The sequence below is a fragment of the Vollenhovia emeryi genome, unplaced genomic scaffold (assembly GCF_000949405.1).
Source record: "Vollenhovia emeryi isolate VEMERY1.0 unplaced genomic scaffold, V.emery_V1.0 DF939143.1, whole genome shotgun sequence".
Lineage (NCBI taxonomy): Eukaryota > Metazoa > Arthropoda > Insecta > Hymenoptera > Formicidae > Vollenhovia > Vollenhovia emeryi.
Window position 1 is genome coordinate 1058565 of NW_011967223.1, and position 20398 is coordinate 1078962.

General features: G+C 46.4%; 2 protein-coding genes across 2 annotated transcripts in view; one reads left to right on the plus strand and one right to left on the minus strand.

The window, feature by feature from the left end:
- The window catches only part of LOC105566649 (probable serine/threonine-protein kinase yakA), a 115952-nt gene that overhangs the window by 34222 nt on the left and 61332 nt on the right, over positions 1-20398 (minus strand). Inside the window, exons 2-5 of the mRNA XM_012020820.1 lie at positions 10375-10442; positions 7288-7505; positions 2598-2932; positions 925-1066 (exon numbers count right to left, since the gene is read on the minus strand). Coding sequence (XP_011876210.1) covers positions 925-1066; positions 2598-2932; positions 7288-7505; positions 10375-10442 — 763 coding nt within the window. The remainder of the gene's footprint in view (positions 1-924; positions 1067-2597; positions 2933-7287; positions 7506-10374; positions 10443-20398) is intronic.
- The window catches only part of LOC105566647, a 131820-nt gene that overhangs the window by 28259 nt on the left and 83163 nt on the right, over positions 1-20398 (plus strand). The window contains exon 2 of the mRNA XM_012020818.1: positions 10622-10662. Within this exon, the coding sequence (XP_011876208.1) occupies positions 10622-10662 (41 nt within the window). The remainder of the gene's footprint in view (positions 1-10621; positions 10663-20398) is intronic.

Below are 20398 nucleotides of genomic sequence, written 5' to 3' on the forward strand. Positions count from 1 at the left end.
CTCTCTCTCTCTCTCTCTCTCTCTCTCTCTCTCTCTCTCTCTCTCTCTCTCTCTCTCTCTCTCTCTGTACACACGGAACGCAACGATCGGCGTGCCGCGTGATAACCGAATCGCATACGGATCATTAAAGCGATTAGGCCGGCTGTTGCGGAGGCGGCGATTGCCATTTGTCGTTGCCGCGTGCAGAGAATCCACGCGTTTTCGCGCGGCACTGACTCCAAGATGGATTCGCGCGCCAGTTAGGGCCGAAGCCGGGCCGGGCCGAGCCGGGCCGTGCCGTGCCGTGCCGTGCCGTGCCGCGCGCGCGTATCGGATTAATTACCGTCATTCGATCAAGAATGACATCGCGGCGCATTGGTAATGCGGCATTACAAATGACACGCACGGCCGCGATATATACCGGGCTATAAATTACGCGTCGCGGCGCGCACCTACAAACGCGGCCGTGCGGCCGGCGGAAATGCGTGCGCCCCGCCGCCACAGTGAGACTGATGTTTTTATTATTGTTAACGTTGCGACGTGATTTAACGAATTATCGTCGAGGCTCGGCCGGTGGGGAGTCGCCGGGTTTGAAAATGCCGCGATTATTCGGTATCGCGACACTCCGCGACGACCTCGCGGATAATTCAATTTATCGATACTGGATGATCCGTTTGAAACGTGCGCGCGCGCTCTATCTCGTATCCCGCGTGTACGACTATTGTTAGCTGTCTGAAGTGCCTTTAACGTAAAGTTATAGCCGCGCTTATACACGGCGGTATATAGAGTGTTCTCCGGAAATTTACACTGCTTGACAAGATGACGCAATATTGATATATGATAAAGAACAGCGAATGCGGAATATCACTCGCGGGTCAGCCGGGGTCGTATATTTACTCGATGGCAATACGAGTGCGGGATAATTATTAGCGCAGACGGACTTACTATAATAATGTCAAGGTTGTTGGTGAGGTGGTCCGGTAGAACGCGCTTGCTCACTTCCTCTTCCGGCATGCCGTCGAACCTGTCGTGCTTCTTCCTCTCCTTGTACGTCTTTGCGCGTTTCTTGGCCTCCGCGAGCTCCGCTCTGAAAGAGGAGGAAAAAAAAAGAGTGAGTACAGAGGGCCTTAATAATACGCCGGATTCCTTTATGCTGCGTCATACGATTCAGCGAAAGGCGCGCGCGACTATTTCTCTCCGATCGGCAGAAGACGGCGCGGACTTTCCGCGTTTGCTTTTTGTTAAGCCGGCGAACTCGCGCGCGCGCGCGCGCGCGTCTCGGACACTCCGCGCGTTTCGATTTGTGACACTGTAACACAATGTAACGTTTTGTATCGACCGGGGACTTGTAAGCCGTCGTGAATACGCGCGAATAATACACGGATGAATAAGCTCGGATCTCGCGAGATAAAATGACGACGGCGAAATGCAATTTATGGTCCTTACGTTTTTAACGGGGACGCACTCGGCTAATAAAACGTCGTGAAAACCATTTTTTTCGATATGCTTTATACAAGTATATTAATAAATGCGAATATATATATATTTTTTTTAACAGAGTGGAAAAGCACTGTAAATAAGAAAATTTGCGAATTCGCGTGGTTTTGCAGCGGAACGTAGATCGACCACGTTAATTAATATACCTGTGGCCGCTCTTCCTCTCAAGATTTATGCAACGGTAGTGCGCAACTTGGTGAAAAAAAAATGCTGATAGGGGACGAAGCGGGATATTTATACGCGGCATAATGGGCCTTTGTTTAACTGCTACGGGATATTCAATTAAATAGACATGTACAGCGTGTCAAGAGGGCATGAATAATTCTCTCTTAAGATCTTCAATTAACGTCTTAATGAGCGCGTTATCTCCTGATGTATCTCCGTAATAGCGGCGCGCATCTGATCGTGTTACGTTCCTAATATGCGGAACTATTTTTAAGTTTTCGGCCGGCTTCACAAAAATAAGCGCAACTGAAGATCCTATCGGATCAGCAACATGGTGCCCGGTCAGACGGACATTGTTAGCGGAGCGGATATTTTTAACCGTGGCTGTGCATGCAAATATATAACTAACTCTGGTTATATCGAGTCGTGGCTTCGTGGCCGGCCCGTGTTCCTTCTCGGCTACGCTTCTCTCCGGACTCATTAACGTATTTATTTATTAATTACGGTAATAATTATCCCTATACCGTTTGTAATCCCGCTTGTAATTCTGGATTCAATTCTGCGAAGGTGTAAAATGTTATTTAATATTAATTTTAGCTCGACCTCAGGGCGGCCCCGGCGCTGGTGCAGAGCCACGCGCGAGAGCACGATTTCGCGATGCCCGTCCTTAAAGGCTCGAGGCCGTAAATGAATTTTGACGCCGCGCCGTCAGCCTCACACGCCCGTGAACGGGCTTTTATAAGATTGAATTAATTTTTTCTTTAAAGCAGCGGGTCTTACAGCGAACACGACAGCGGCCCGTCTTGTGCCCCTCGTGTATGAAAAATTTGCCACGATTACGCGGGCATGTAATTCAATTATATACATATATAACAAAGAACATCGCGCGGTGATTTTCGCCGGAAATCGCGAGATGCAATAATCGCGCGATCGATTATAAATGCTAGGACTCTTACTCCTCGGGGGTGAGGATCATCTCCGACTTTTTTTTGCGGCCCCGCTTCTTCGGCTGATGCGCCAGCTGTGGATTGACGCTGGCGGCGCCGTTTATCACGAGATTCATCTGATGATGTTGTGGCCCGGGCAGCGCCCCGGGCGGCGTCGACGTGGGTGTACCCAGCCCAGGTTGGGCGCCGCCCGGACACGTCATGCTCTCGGGATTGCCGCCGCCGCCGCCGCCGCCGCCGCCGCCGCCGCCGCCTGGACTGCTCGCCGTCCTCATGCCGCCCATCGACATCTCCTCGTCGACGAACGAATACGGGTCCACCGGCGTCTCGCATTTTATCGCGACCTGGAAAAGAGCGTCAGCAGACGTTTGGCGGATAGGTCGCACTTATCATATTCGGCGCCGTCCTGTCCGCCGGAATAATGCAGGGTGGGGGGAGAGGATTTTCGGGACTTTCGCATCGAAATGGCGCTGCGGAAGTGCCGAGGACCAAGGAGGACGGAGGGGAAGAGCGGAGAAAGTGTTTGGACGTTTCTCCGCTTCTCCGTCCGAAATCAAATTTTGCGGCGCGCCTCGGTTCGGAATAAAAATTTCCGCGCAACGTAGCCCATGATAAGGGAGGGAAAAAAACGAAAAAAGGCCTCAAGTATTTCACAATAAATTCCGACGCGATGTTTCGTTATTGTATGATATTAGGGGTGGACCGTATTTACTGACCGAATTCCTCGGGTTTCCCTGAATAATACATACGGCCGATGGGAAGGAAAATGTGGTAGCGCGCCGCGTCGCGGCGAATTATCCCCGTGATATCCCGAATCGCGATGACGGCTGATGTCCTAGCCTAATTTAATTCCACCTCGAAATTACACCGCGAAAATTTTTCGTCGCGTCCGCAAGTTTCGCGGGCGGCCGGCTGCGGAAAAATGAAATTTTTCCTGAGCACGTACAATCCCGACGTAAAACATGTACCGGCGATCACGGACACGTACAGTGGCGATCATAAAACGTATGTATTCCAGCCGGCGCTATATGTATGTATATATATATATATCTCCCTCTTTCTCTCGATGCCCTTGGGGAAATAGTAATAGCGCAATTGCCGCATGGACCGAAAATACGCGGCCACGTACAACGTATCAGCCATTCGCGGTTGTAAAATGTGCAGCTGTGTCTCTTTTTTTGCAAATTGCGCGTGTTACGGACTGACGCGATCACCGTTCTTCTCCCGTTGCACTTTTTTGTACCGTCTGCTTTTTGCATTAGCTAAAATCAACTGAGGTTTCAGTGATTTTCCGCCCCTTTTTGAATATGAAATTAGAAAGAAATAAGAGAAGGATTCCGCCGGCCGCATAAACCGATTGCCACTTTTGACGAGCGACAAGCTCCAGGAGAATAGAATATCTGACAGGACGTGAAACGCACGCCCGGTGATATATAGGGGATGAAATTATTTGGCGGGCTCCTTGCGTCGATAGACTTTTGTCGCGGCGATATTAAAGAGGTGGTATTAGATGATTAACGCGACAGGTATCCAAGTGACGTTTTGTCCCCCGACTCTTCTCGACGTTCGCGCAAAAATCCGATATCGCGGACTAAAATAAATGCCTGAAACGTTATCCCGCCCGATGAGATCAGAAATTATTCAACAGGCCGTTATTGTATTCTGAAAGCTGTCAATAATGCGATAATTTACCGATATTTGCATGTTCAGCACTCTTAATTTTAAATGATCTCACTGTCGTTGGTTCATTTCAGCGAATGCGGACGCGGAATATCTCGCGCAGTCTGCGAAAACGCGTCCTCCGCGCTTCCCGGTGTCTATTTTCGTTGAGGAACACGTAAGAGGAACAACGCTCGTGGGACGCGTTTAATGTACACCCGGGGAAAAAGGACCCCACCGCTCTTTCGACGTCCGCGGAAATGAAAGCGTAAGAGATTACGCGAATTCGGCGGAGCGGGGTCGAGGATTCCTTTTATCGCGACACATAAACATACCCTCGTTTGCAATTTTCGACCCGGTCCCCCTAACTACATGGCCTTTCCAACCGGCACACCCGCGCACTTGACCCAGTGATAACCCTGCGGAATCGGGGCCGAAATCCCGCCAAGATAAGGCCGCGCTGCTAGTTACCGATAACGCGTTATCCCTGCCCTTTTTCACGGAGCTCGGGCTTCGCTCGAAAGTCGCGGACAATATTGCGCGTGATAAGAACGTACGCGCGCGTACGTATTCCGCACTGTTATTATTTGCAAACGAAAGAACCGTGTCGCGAGTATCGCGAGTGTAGCGCGGAGGTTTGTTTTGTCCGGCGATGTTAGAGCACAATATTTGCGTTAAAAACAGGTAAACAGGAGACTTTTATTGCGAGACGTCGCGCGAAGGATATTCGTCTATTGATTTCAAGAGCCATTAATCTATATGGTTCGGGAAAATATCCGTCGTTGCGATAATAAAGCAAACATACACTGTCTCCTTGCTTATCTAACTCTGCCTTTTCGTGTGTCGTTTTCTCTGATACAGAAAAGTAATAATAACCGAGTCACGGTTCGAGAGTAAAAAAGATCAATTGGAGAAATATTTCGATTTCACTAATTTTTTCCCGTCTACGAGGCTAATGCGACTTTCGCGGCGTCTCGGCCGTTCATTTCTTCGAGTGTCTCGGAAAAAGGCGGCTCTGCGCCGCCGAACGGCTGGCTCGTTTACGCAGAAACAATTGGACGTCGGGGAATCTAGGGAAGGGTTAAGTAAAACAATGTGAAACGGGATCAAGAAAAGAGGAGCGTGATAATGCGAACTCGATAAATCCGGGACGTGTTCACGGTTAACAATTCGATCAACGGAAATTCGCTTCGCTCGTCGGCCGTTCATTCGTTAAAATGAGGAGCTGGTAAAAGCGAGATCGATCGGTCGTCACGTCACGAGATAATTTTCGAGAAAAAGACTATCGATCCCGACAGCGGATAACAACTTTGCGGATATAATGGCAATTTAATATCGGATGAAATTTCTGTAATTCGCGCGCGATAGCGCCGATAGCCAAATTGGGGAGCTGGGCAATCTGCAATTAATTCATGAGCGGAAAATGCGCGTTCTGATTGAAATCCCTGAAAATTACCACCGTCAAAATATTCATCCGAATCACATTTGTAAAAGCTTTTATTTTACCGGTTTGTAAAGTGAAAAAGCCGAAAGCCGCTGAAAAGATGCAATAACTCCCTTTATATTTCTTTCACCGTATGTGAATTATACCTCGTTTCTCGTGATGCAGGTATAAACAGATATCACCAGGTTATTATGTGCGCTTCTCTTGTGGGGAAAAAAAACTTCTCCAAGAAATTAATTTATATTTTTCTCTCATTAATGAATCCGGTTATCAATATAAGAATAAAAGGGGATTTTTCATCGAACAACGTGTAATATTAAAATAACTGTGAAATTACGTTTCTGCGATATCCGTTAAAAGAAATTCCCTCGCGCATTTTGCGCTAAATTTTCCAATCGCGTAACAATCAGAGAAATTACGCAATTAGGCATAAACGATCGTGGAACAACTCTCGTTCCGAGGTCTTTCGTCCGCGTATTAAGCGGAAAATAAGTAACATCGCGCGCGCGGGGCCCATCCACGGCTTTCATTGTACCACGACAGAGCGTAATGTTGCGTAAGTAGATCGTAAAACTAACATGAAAATGCAAATCGCCGCGCGCGGCATTGCGAAAATCCCGGAGTGGCGATTGCGCGCGTCTTTATTGCAATTTATTGCTCGTAATTTTGATTGCGAGGTGCTAGATACGCCAATACAGCGGTTCCTAATGAGAACCGCTTGCGCTTTTTATTGGCTAATAAGTTTCGTGTTTTACGCGCCACTTTTTCTTCGCCTCTGTCACGTAATAACGTATTTTCTCCGCCGATCACGCGAAAGACGCATCGTGATACTCGAAGAACCGCCTTATCGCGATCGCGTTATTCGCAATTTAATTGTCACCCCTGTTTTTTTTACAAACTCGATCGTCTTTGATCTGCAGATTTTAAACCGTACACTTAATCGCGCTATAGAATTTCAAGATAATAATCCGCGCGTATCGCATGGACAGTAAATTTTATGTTATGATCACCGCATTACACGAGCGTTATTTTATTACAAAAGAGAGTATTTAATCGGTCCAAATTATGTCGTGTACATACCGGAGGTTTTCGATGTTTTTTATTTATATCACACGGTCGAACGTGCGCGAGCACGTTAATTCCCAATTGTCGCGTTAGCGCAAATTAGACGAGCCGAAATGTTGCATTTAATCTACAATTCTGACGTAAGATCGATTGAGAATACGCCGTACGGCCGTTACACGCAACCTCGCGGCATAATTACAAGCAATCGCACGCATATATTCCGCAAGCGTAGCATTATTCCCAACATTTCAACGTTATAATTTCGCTGCGAGACGTCTCGATTGTAGTTTCCCGAACGTTATGATTTTGCGTTCGCGGAGGACACACCTTTGCTCGATGCAAGTCTTCCTGCAGCTCCGACGTATTTTTAAGATATCGCGGTAATGTAAAATTACGAGTCGCGCTCGCTACATAAAAGAGCTCGTGGAGAAAGAACGAGGGTGCAGGAAGGAGCGCGCGGAAAGCGAAGGGCAGGACTGGAAGGGGGGGGGTGGACAGGGGCGGCAGAGTAGGCGAATATGAAAAACTCACCTGTCCGAGGGTGGAGGCGGTCGAGCCCGGCTGCTGGGGTTGATGCGCTGTCGCCGATATCGGCGTGAGGGGCGTGTGCGGCGTGTGCGGTGTGTGCGGCGTGTGTGGTGTCAGCGGCGTGTGATACTGCTGACTGCTGTCACCGCCGGTGCTCCTCATCTCGAGGTCCGGACTCGTCTCGTAACCGTCGTCCCTCGCCTCCTGCTTCACCATCACCCCTGCACACAGAGACAAGAACAGGGCGACGCCCTTTAGATTTTCGGCGCTCGTCCCGGCCACACGCGGGCCTCCTCGCGGGCGTCGCGGAGCGAGAAATTCTTTTTCACGCGACGACGCGCCACGTCGTTGCGGCGATTAACCCTTTATGGCCGCGCGCGATAATAACTCCCCCGTCAGCGGGTTCGCCCTGCGAGGGGTTGAGAGAGAGAGAGAGAGAAAAATTACGAGATGAAGTCGGAGCGGACCTCCAGAGTGAACCACTTGCCAATGTTCGGGAAGAATACTAATTAAATCTTGTATTACTCGTATTAATGTTGTGTTCGCGTCGCGGAACAAGACTTCTTTCGCCTAATTTCAGTTCCTCGGCGCAACGCAGACGTCAGACCCCCGTGACGGCTCGTTAATCATTCCCCGAGTATTTCTTCTATTTTCCCGCCGCGTATGTACACGTTAACTAGCTCGAATTATCGCGCTATTAATTCGCACAGGAACTCCTGTCACTCATCCCGCCGTCTCGCTGTATTCTCTCGTCGTGAAATACTTCCTCCGCGTAACCGAGAGAGCGAATGAGTGACTCATCGAGTGCCGTCTAACTCTAATCTCGGTAGCTACAGGTAAACAGGCACCAGTTGAATTTTCTGCACAGGCTGGATACATACAGCTGCCGGGCGGTTTGCCCGGAATCAAAGTGCGCTTCGAACTTTCGATATTTGTTCGCCAACTTTTTCAAACGATCGAATTTATCTTTTCTACGGCTTTGAAATCGGGCAAGGGGGAGGGTAGGGGAGGAAGCTAAGTTGTAACTTTCTCTTCCTTGGCTTCCCATCGAGACGAAATTTACCGCTACGTGTATCGCAAATGGGAAATAATTCTTGACAAGATTGTGCAAAGTAACCTTTCGTACTTAGCAAATAAAGCTCCGAGAGGCATTCGAAACGATTTTTATCGGCTGACAAAAGTTTCACCTTCAATTCGATTTAATTGCGTGTTAACGAGTGGTCTTGTCTATTATTTTTGGTATCGCAACCGTGAAAACAGTTATCCGATATAAAAATGAATCTTGTTTTAGCACGTCGAATACGAGGCAGCTGACAATAAAGAGTGAAACGTCATTAAAGACATTGTCAATCAACTTGATAACGCAGCGCGGTGTAATAAAGCTCAAAGTAATGCCGATAATTTGATGGGGAATAAATAAACGAGGCATTTTAAGTGATTTAAGAGATTATTGTATAATCCTTGGGCCGAACCGCAACCTTTCGCTCGGTTTAGTATCACCCCGAACAAGTTTTATTGCCGGCGGTATCGTCGATGGTAATTTAATAGCTGAGGAGTACCGAGAGAAACGAGTTAATCGCTCGTCAGAAGATTTACCGGTTAGCCGTTGAAAGCCCCCGGTAACGGCAAATACATTAAAACCCTGCCCACTCGCGCCCATCCGCTCGCTGTCCGACGACGCGTAGAATTGTTCAATTGACCCAGAGAAAAATATTCCGCGGATTGATGACTGACAGCCCGGTGAGACGGCGTGTTTGTAATTGGCCTCGGATTTTGCCCCGCGCGTATATTTCGGCACGATTGTCGTGCGCCCGCCACACGCATCGGCGATAACGTGCGCCGCCCTACGTCGACCTGTCCGGCTCGGTCTCGCTCTCGGAAAATATTTTTTTACAATTTCGCGCCAATTGCCGGCGCGATATCGACCCGCCGCGGCTTCGCGACCTAACGCGAACGTCGCCTGCTTTATCATCTTTCGCGCTGGTGCATTCGATCCTTACTCGCGCGAAACGACCCTCCTTTACCCTTTTGACAAAACAAAGCTCCAATTTCTGGGGCGCCGCGAGCCCCGCGTACATTGCACACACGGCACAAAAGTATACAGAAGGGGTGCGTGATACTTGCGAGAATCCCGTTATAATGAAAATTAATTTCGTAATAAGCTCGCGTGGAAATGAAGCTTTTTCATTGATTGCGCGTTCCGCGCAATTTCCGAACGCCCCGTGCGGCGCTCGCCGACCCTTTTTCGTCGTGAAATTCCATGCGAATCTGTTTAATGGCTCGCTCGCAATCGCGAATAAACGCGGGGACGAGCTTTTTGCAGAGCGGCGTGCATATACGTGCACGCACGTGCGTGCGTGTGGAGCCGCGGCGACCGCACGTTTCCCTCTTTCTCTCTCGCTCTCTCTCTCTCTCTCCACGTGGCGCTTCCGTCACACAGTAGCGAAAAATATAAAATTAATATTGTATCTGATCCGCGCGTGGATACCTTCCTCTCTCTCTCTCTCTCTCTCTCTCCCTAGGTATATCCTTTTGCCGCGATAATCGCGCGATATTGAATTGTCATGAGGCGGATAATTTTTTTCCCCCCTTCTGCGCCGAGAGACTGCCCGGCCGCGCCGCAGCCCAGCTAAAATACCAGAGTCAATATTTTCAAATATCCGCCCGACGTTTGATATTTGCAAATTATACACGTACGAGGGCTGTGCGTGCGGCGCGAGCGAGAGAGCAGCGAGCCGCGCACGCGATCGGCTCGCGCGCGCCAGTTTATGAAAGAGAATTCAGCCAATAAATTTAATGCAACGCTAATTTAATCGGAAGAAAATTTCGCCGAGCAATTTTTTTTTCGGGACCCGCTAATTAATGAGCACCGGCATGCTCTGCTTTCTCTCTCTCTTTCCCTCTACACTTTTATCGCGAATCGCGGCGGCTTTATTGCCAGTGCGCGGTCGTTAGTAATTAAATGCAACGTACGCGCGAACGTTGCGCAACATATTGAATTAGCGGAGTTGTTTTCGAATCTTTTGCGGAGAGCGAGATCCGCGTCGATGTCACCGCGATCTCTGACGGGCGAGGTCTTTAGTTCCTTACCTTGAGAACTCCCGCAACTCATTGTCGTCGTGCCGTTTGGTCCTCCATTCTGCACCGGTGACGAATACCTGAAAACAGAAATTAAATCTGTGAGCACTCGCGCAACGTGACGCAGAGACGCTTGAGACACTTGTCTGGACAATGAACGCTTGTCATGTAAAATTGTATCAATTAAATATCACTTAAAGCTGTGAGACTATATCGAGTGTTTCGCGCATACTTAATGTGAAATATTTTTGCGTTTCAGAAGCGGATGTTCCGGAACACCAGTATGCCGCGCAGCAACAGGTAATGCTGTTCAAATGTCTATTTAACGATAAGCTATCTTTTAAGATTGAACGCTTTCGAACGTATACATTGTGCCGCGTAGTTAAAACCGAACCGTGAAACGTACGCGATAACGGGATTATCGTAATTTCCCCATGTGTAGTTATTTAATCAATCTTAAGCATGTGTACATATAATTTCGTAAATTTCACTTCTCATTAAAACGGCCAATCAATAATCTAGGAGCTAATTACGTATTATTTCGATATCCTTTTGTCAGCGTTTTTCCAACATAATTTAACATTTTATCGAATTTTCCTTTGATATTGAAAATATCGAATATTACATTTGACAAACCCATTACGAAAGCGGTACTTAATTTAATTAATTTTCAAATTAGCTGTAATGTTCTTTTAGTTAGCTCTTCCCTGTCACATTTAAAAGGGAAAGAGCCGGAAACGGTTTTTCTCTAATTAAAATTTCCGTAATGTGATTGTCCTTTATCAAGATAGTTTCTTGTGCATGTTTTCATTTATGTCGGTAGCAAAGAGGGAATTGTAAATCTCTTCTGCTTTAATTTAACGTTCACGCTCGCGCCGCGATTTCGGATTGTATGTCGCACTTTACTTTTTATATATTAATTTTTTCGCGCGGTTATCACGCAAATATCCCGCCGCCGTACTTGCTAAAGTTCGTACACAGACAAGACAAGTGGATGAAGACTCCACAAGTTTTATAAGTTTTAGTTCATGTGACGTAACATGGCGCCTCAACTTTATCCCGAGTTTTTCCTTTCATTTCATTAAAACTTGGCGCGGGAGAGAAGCGTCGTGCAAGTTGGTTAAAAAGCGCTGCCGCGGCGGACGGTTATCGAAGAGTAATTATTGTTGTGTGCGTTAAAAAATCCGCAGGAAACACGATAAGATGTGTAAGGTAATACCATTTAATTTACGTTCAACTGCACGACGTATCGATCTCGATTACGTCACGCGCGAGGTAATAAAGATACGTATTAACAATTTAAATACAATGCTGATACAATGATAACGCACGTCGTTGCGCGACTTCATTTAACAGTCGCATCGATAGCATCGTGCTTCATTTTATTAAAATACCTCGAATTCTTTTTTTAAAAGGGCAGAAGAACATATAAATTCTAGGGAAATTCATGCGCTCCTCGCTGATAATCCCCGAGTGCAGATGGGCAATTTGCATTTATCATGGGCGCGACGGCGATTTTTCAAAATTTATCTTTCCGATGTACATGCAGACCACTCAATTAGGGATTATTCGAGGGAGAGGGGGGTGGAAAAAAAAGGAATGTCGATTTATAACAGGCGCAAGGGGGAGCCCTGCTCCATCTCGCGATGGCCAACGTGCGCGCCATTTAATTGATTGTGCTCGGGCCGCGGACGCGCGAGCGGCAATTATGATCGCGTCCACTCCGGACGCCGCCGTCCCTCTGTCTGTCGACTAATTATGAGGCACGATACGCGCTCGTGGCACGCGCATCGAAATCGTTTTGCGCGGATTACAGATATTATCGGGCGGCCGCAATATTAGAGGCCGCGCGGGACAGGCGTCGTCGGGCGACACTTAATTATCGCGCGTAGCCGAGCGAGCACGTCGTTACGACGCTGCGGAGCATCGATATACCTCGGATCGCCAGGCCATCGCGCTCGTCGGGGAGCACGGTTGAACTTTAACTGGTATTAACCTTTTCGCCGTGCGGCACCGTTGAGCTTTGTCTCTTTAAAAACGCGCGAGGCAAGCATGTGCACCGCGATCACGGCGCATTGGCCACGTTTATTATTCCCGTGTAGATTAGCGACGCCTTGATTGATCGTTTCTTAGAGCTTTCTTTATCGCCCAAGAGTGTGTCACCTATGCTATAAGCGCGTACGCGTATTTTTATATGCGACGAGAGGGTTAACAAGCAAACGTTACCTTACGTCCCGGTATAAGTTGCGCGAGCATTTTTTCTTTTTACGTTTGATACGCGAGCTGTTAGTTAAGACAGTTTTTACCGTCAGTCTTGCACTCACTCGCTGCTTTCCAAGTAGGCGAGGGGTAAACCGCTGAGGGCATTGTGGTGTATAGATTTGCGGCATTACTGGGCATTACTATCGCGGAGAGAAAAATGTAGCTACCGTAGCTAAAAACTCTATGTGGCAACTAATGCTTCAGTTGTAAAATATGGACAACTAATATTTCGTTGCGATAGCTAAATATTTTGCTAGCGTGCCTATTGTATTAGATACGACAGCAAACCGTTTGCTGTGGTTTAGAAATTTTAAGTTACGGCGGCATAACTATTTTTAGCAAATCATGATGATTAGCTACGGTAGCGAACTCTTTTTTTTTTCAGGGTAGGCCTTTTGGGCATTAGGCCTTTCTGGGACATTACAAAGACAAAATAAGATAAAATAAAAGAAGAAAAGTAAGATAAAATTAAGTAATGCCCATCGTGCATTAGCGGGCATTGGTATACACGATTTTGATCGGCGGTTCACCCATCGCGGGTAGGAAACGGAAAGATTTGCTACAGTAGTGAACTTCGTTTTTCAGTGTAGGCATTTTTTGGGCATGGGCCCTGCTGGGACATTATAAAGACAAAATAAGATAATAAAATCAGTGGGCATTGGTGTACACGATTTCGGTCGACGGTTTACCAATCGCGGGTAGGAAACGGAAAGATTAGCTACGGTAGCGAACTTTGTTTGTCAGTGTAGGCATTTTTTGGGCATTAGACCCTGCTGGGGCATTATAAAGACAAAATAAGATAATAAAATTAAGTAATGCCCGCTGGGCATCAGTGGTGTACGCGATTTTGGTCGGCGGTTTAGCCCTCGCGAGTAGGAGACGAAAAGATGTAACGGCTGCTTAATAACGACAGTTACGTCGACATTTGATAGAAGATCCAGTGACAAAAAAGAAATCGGTATGCTACAGCGAGGCTGGGGGATGCCATTGAGATTATAAATAGCAAAGATTACGGAGACGGCGTTGCGCACATGCACGCGGAGGTATAATTATATCCTGAAAGTAACTAATCACTTCTCGTTTTCCGTATTGCAAAAGAGGATGTGCCTCGTTGAGATCTATGCGGTGTCCCAGATAAAACCAACAAATTTCCTTGCAACTTTAATTCTCATTGCAACACAGGGCGATATAAGAACTGCGACGCGAACGGAGTTTCTCACGCGGTTCCAAATTCACGCGGCGGTCGTATAGACCGGAAAGAAAGAATCGACGCGGCTCGAAAGCAGAGGTAAAATCGTGGAAAATCTAGGGCGGAGGTACGTAGGGAAAGACCGCGTCTTTTATCGCTCTCGATATGTCGCGTCTCGAGCTCGTGCGGATGCAAACTCCATTCCGTGCGGCTGCGGAATCGGGCAATTACGGTCTTTGACGTTATTGAGCTCCGCACGTATAGAATCGATGTGCAGCGATGTCAGGATTATCTAATGAGGTGAGATTATCCTCATGGGAAGTCACAATTAGCGGCTTAATTCGTCTCTCGAATACAATCAGGCGCGATCAGACTTCGTCTCGGCGAGGAGACACGTGGAGCTTCGTTCGAATGTCGCGTTCATTCTGTCGCGAAAAAGAAGCTCGGAAAAGACCTTTCCGTGTTCTCTCTCAGGCTCCTGCCGCCTGTTTACGCACTCACGCATCTCACGGTGTCGCGTATTAACGCTCTGAAACGACGCGAAAATAAATCCTAAATTTTTTCTCTTGTCTTTCGATTGAAAGAAGAACGTTCGTTTTACGATATAACGAGGTGACACGAAATCTCGACGTATCTTCGTGCTTAACGTTGAGTTGCGCAAATGTATTGTCAAAGTAATAGCGAATTTACTCAATCACGCGTATAATATATATCATAATAAAACGGTAAATCATTGCCATTACACCCTCGCGCTATTTGAGACCGTAGTAGGCGGGAAGAGGAGGGGGAGGGGGAGAGGGGGGGGGGGACGGTACCCCCGGTTATAGCGGTAATACGTTCGCAGTCATCGGGGGTTGGTTTACTCATGGATGGATTCTAAAAGCTCTGTCACCCGACACTGGGGAAAGTCATTCGATGAACCATTGACGTCGGTCGGCCGGGTGTAGGCTACAACGGGTAGTGCCTTCTCTCGACAGCGCAGATTGTTGTTGTTGTCGTTTTCGGGTACATGCGATACGTGTAATACACCCGCGCGGATTCAACGGCGGCGAAAATATTTTGCACGAGACTAAACGTAAATATCGCGGCACGCGCGACGATATTTAATATCTCGGCTCTCTTTTCCATTATTTCCGTCTATATATTAAAATCCGGATGCGCATTTTCGAAATCGCGGGCGAAAACAGGGACGCGCCGCCGGCCGTGTGTGTATTGTACGCGAGCCATTTTAATTTTATACCTGCGCATTCAATATCATTTTAGCGCCGCGAGCCGCCAAACCGGAGCTAATAGGCGAAAAAATGTTTTTGTTGTCGAGGCATTAATATGGGAGAGCGTGGCGTTTTATCGCGGCGATATCAGTTTTAAACGCTATCACTCGAGAATATTTATCCTTTTGGATATTTTTACCTCGCGTCTCTCCAACGACACGGGACAAACGGATGGGACGAGGAGGGGTTCATTCGCGCAATCTATGTCTTTTAAATGCGATTGTACATGCGGAATTTGCTCAAATTTCTGTGAAAACGGCGGTAACGCCAAACAGAATCTCGAGTCGGGCATTCCATGTATTAAAACTTCAATTAATGCGCATCCGTTACGTTTTGTTGTCTATCGTTTCAATTATCTCATGTATAAATGCATGTGTGCACTAAAGATGCCGAGAAGACTTTTTATTTATTGGCGCGCGACTTTCCGCAGTTTTGATCTTCGACAAGCGTAAAAGCGGGATCATTTTTTCGCAAATGCGAATATCTATTTATTTATTTATTATCCCCTGTCTGTGGCAAAAATTTATTACGTGATATTAAAATCTTTTTTCATTACCAGCACTGCTTGTAAACAAATATATCCTGTTACTGCTTTTATTGAATAATTATATTATTTTCATAAAGGGATAATAAATATTTTTATATTAATAACAGAGAGATAGCCGTGTGTGCGTTGTAGAAAAAAATACTGACAGCTTTTAAGCTGCAACGGGCACAGAACAAATTTGTATTTATTAATTAATCGTCGTCGGTGGCCGCGTTATTTATCGATGTGCAATTTATGAGCTCGTTATTTCTTATTCTGGTGGACAAATTAATATCGCGTTCGCGGGTAATAAGCCGGCCGCGGCCCGTGTCGTAATTGGTAAAGCACCGGGTACCACAAATGCTTTCAACGTGTTTAATCGTACGCTGTCCTGCCTCGAATGTATCTTTCCTTCGATCGCGTGCGTGACGCACAACGACGACGAGGGCATATATTCATCGCGAATTTACGCGGCTGGCATTGCAGGAAGGAAAGAAGAAGGCAGAAAGACTCACGGCCGACTCGGGTAATAACGTCAAGTCGGGGCCTAAATATCATAATTATCATAGCCCAAGAAAGAGCGAGCGAGCGAGAGAGAAGGAGAGAAAAATCCACCGTTCGTCGTCGCCGTTTCTCCACGCACGTTATCCGTGGTGGTGCAGGGAGAACGAAGCGGGGCTTTAAACCGTTTCTACCGTGCAATTACAGTCCGCGCAATAGTACGCCATTATCTAGAGACGAGTCTATCAATATTGCACGGCCGCGTCTGGATGAAAGGAAAAAAGTTTCCCGCGCCAGCACGTGCGAGCGCGCCGCCTTCTTGCCTCGCACTTTGTCGTCTTCGGCGACCCGTGTGTCGCTCCTGCTCGTAATACGCGCGCGCACGAGCCTCGTACATCTCGAGACCGCTAGACCACCGGTCACTCGATGACGCGCAAGAATTCTGCGACGGAGAATTCGCGCGCTCCCCCTCTCCTCTGCTCTCCACATGTATTTTTAAAGAATTTACGCCAAGGCTACCGCGGCTCAAGGTCGAGCTTCTCTTTTTATTTTTCGCGAACAAGCAGGTACGATCGTATAGAGCGCATTAAGGCAATTTGCGGTACGCGGAACGGAAATAATGGCGGATTTCAAAATTAATGCCGATGATGCGGACCGTTCACTCATTGTCATTTATCTTGTCACCGAAACGTGACACTCGACAGGATCTGTTTCAGTGATTCATGCGAGCGGTTGCACTCGTCTCCGAAAGGCGTATCTGCAAATTAACTCGTTTATCAGCCGTTATCTATTTGTGTCAAAGGAACGTTCGAGTGCATCGCGCTTACACGCCGATAAGTTTCCGTACGAGGTGAACTAAAGCAAGGGAACTGACGTACGCGAGAGATCGGCGGGAAATTTCAAATGCCGGTTGAATCGAGGATAAATATAAATTTCGGGGGCCATTAAGTCGACCGTAATAATTTTTACGAGAGGCAGGCGCACGCCTGCGATGACGGTTTATCTCCCCGTTTATGTCTCCCCTGAATAAAGCGTCTCGATACGACGACTGTATTGTTGTTACAAATTTAGAACACGTGTTCGTGGCAGAAATAATTTTGCAATTATTTATATCCACCGCGACAATTATATCGTTATTCGCGTTTGTTTCTTTCTTTTTTATCAGCGTGTCTTACACGTAAGCGTTTAAAAGTTACAACATCGCGATATAACGTGCATGCATGTTTAACATATTACATAAATTATCATGTATTCACGCAACTGGATTTATTGCGTTTCGCATCAAAGGACACTCGGGGGAATTGAAACTTTAATTACACAAGCTGACGTGTAATATAATTTCTGCGTGCGGCCTGCGATCAACGGGCAGACAAACGTGTCTTACGACTGCGAAAGACAACTGCAATGTGACAGAAAAAAAGTGAGTGACGGCGAAATAGTTACGTAAAATGTTGCAGCTCTGGGAGCCTTTACGATTCGATAAAACGACCCAAGCGGACTAAGTTAGATTTATTTCCTTCCGTGAGTTGTCAGAATCATTCGTTGCACTTCTACAAATATTTATTCGTTGACGGCCTCGTTAAAAAAGAAGGAAAGATAAGAGAAGCCCCCCCCCCCTCTCTCTCTCTCTCTCTCTCTCTCTGTTTCTTTTCGTCGTCGTAAAGACGAGGGTCCCTGATTTGTAAATTACACTCAATTATGCTGCTATATATTTCTCGCAGGGGGGGGGGATTCTTTGACAATGCGCAATCTCTCTCTCTCTGTGTCTCTGTCTCTCATGCTACTTTTTCAAACAGGACATTGGAAAGACACGAAACATAATTTGCGACCGATATTATTTTTCCATGATCGCGATCTTTTAGAACGTATCTGATAGAAGTAGTTCTGAGTTTCGATCGATATTATTCGCGAGGGGAGTCTGCGAATCACTACACATTTTTCGCTTTATTTGTTTTTCCTTAACCATATCTGCGAGAGCACTCAAAAAAATTGTAAACGCAATCACATCGTCGTGTAAAAATGATTTTCTACGTGAAAGATGGAGGAAGGAGTACTGGCCGCAGGTGCTACATCGCGGTTAGTCGCGCTAAATGTCAATTACCAAACGACAAGAAAAGATTTAACGAGACGAAAAGATTTAACCGCGACGAATTAGAATTAACAGAAATCGATGAAAACTGATGAAAGAGAAATGGGTTCAATGTAAGTCCTTTTAATAGGATCGATTGTCCCGGCTTCAAAATACGTTAACAGTTTCCTCTGCGGCGGGGGAGGATTTGTCTCCGCGAAATCTTCTATCGCGTAAGAAATTACGCCTTTAAAGTGCGCTGCTAATCCTCATAATTGTAGTACGCGCGTTTCCGTCTCGCTCACGAAAAAGTCGCGACTGGCTGGAAAAAAAAAGTAAGAAAAAGTTGCGTCCGCGGAAACGCTGCAAGGGCATACCGCGCGTAAGTGCAGCACAGTTTTATAAACGGTACATTTTCGCGCTGTGGATTTCCCGCTGAATGATTCATCTCGGGGCACATTATTACTTAAGGAAAGTTAGGCCGTTACATCTTCGTACGGTCTCGCAACGCCATACTTTAACGCACTTAGATATGTAATAATTGTTTACCCGCGAGATACACGATGCGATAAATCCTTCGGATATTATTGGTCGTAGTTTTATGATTTTTTTTTGTAATTCCTGCAAATTTGACACAACAATTTGACCGGGGGGGAAAACCGCTGACCAAAATCTCGTGCACCAATGCCCGCTAATGCCCAGCGGTCATTACTTTATCTCATTATCTTATTTTATCTGATTTATCTTGTTTTATCTTCTTTTATCTTCATAATGCCCCAGCAAGACCTAATGCTCCAACTAATGCCCAGTAATGCCGCAAATCTGTACACCACAATGCCCTCAGCGGTTTCCCCCTCGAATTTGATATTACGTGTGTTTTGCAATCGCAGCACTTCCAAAGCTTATTGCGGACATTTATTTAAGTCGATTCTAATAAAGCGTCCAAGCTTTTTCTATACAATAAAATTACAATCTTCTAACATCGCTAGAAGATTATAATTATATAAGTTTACATAATGAAATGGAGCAGTTTACAGTACTTTTAACGCAAAGTACTGTATGGTAGTTACTGATTGAAATAATTAAGATTATTCGTATCGTGTAAAGTTCATAATTATGCAGCGCATTTACCGATTTGTCATCCAACAAAGATTTAATTATGTAACTTTATCTCTCGATTAGAGATTAATGTTTCATACATTATATTACGTTTAGCTAATGTCATAAATCGATTAGCGCATTATTACTGTGCGAACTGTTTATTCCTCCGCGTGTTATATACAAATTAAACAGGCAATTATCTCACTTGTAAAAATTATCAAATCTAATAATCATTTGTGGAACGAGGGTTCCATTTTTGTTTCGACCGGAAAGATATTTATACATGGAAACTGATTTGTGTCGTTAATACTTGTTATCCGACCTCTCGCGTCTCGAGATGAGTGAACTCGCGCGACTTTAATAAATTACGAGGACAGGATTAAGTCGCCGCATAACGCCCGATCTCGTCTCGCTTCGCTAGAATCGCGATTCCGGGCGGTATCACTCTTCTCGGGAGACGAGTAGTAGTAATTAACATTAATTCGCGCAAATACTTTCCCGATCAGAGCGAAGATACGCCTCCCGTTTCTCGGGCGAACGTTAAACTCCGCCTAAGATAATGCCCGGTTTATCACTTGGGGACGCAAGGAACAATATATGTTCGGCTCGCTTTCTAATGCGCCGAATTCGCGATAACGTTACCGCGACTTCGCCGCGGCCGCTGGAGCACCGTTATGCGTCTACAATGCGTGGAGTAAGCCTGGCGTGAGGAGCAAGAGAGAACCGTAACAACTTTTGGCGTAAGAGAACTAAAATGCAGACATAATTTTACAAATATTTGTAACACCGGCCGACGCGCGTTCCGAATCGCCGATTAATATTTGTACTCCTACTCCGTAGTTGAGGCTTTCTGCACGCATTAAGCGTCGTCTACAATGCGCGGAGTAAGCCTGGCGTAAGAAGCAGGAGAAAACCGTAATCGTTAGCTTTTGGTGCGAGGCAGCTAAAATACAGGCATCGTTTTAAAATATTTGCAACACTGGTCGACGGCGTTTCGATTCGCCGAGAATGAGCTCAAATAGGAGTAAGAAATGAAATTGATTAATTTTTCTACTCCTACTCCTTACTTCAGGCTTGCCGCACGCATTGTAGACGCATTAAGCGTCGTCTACAATGCA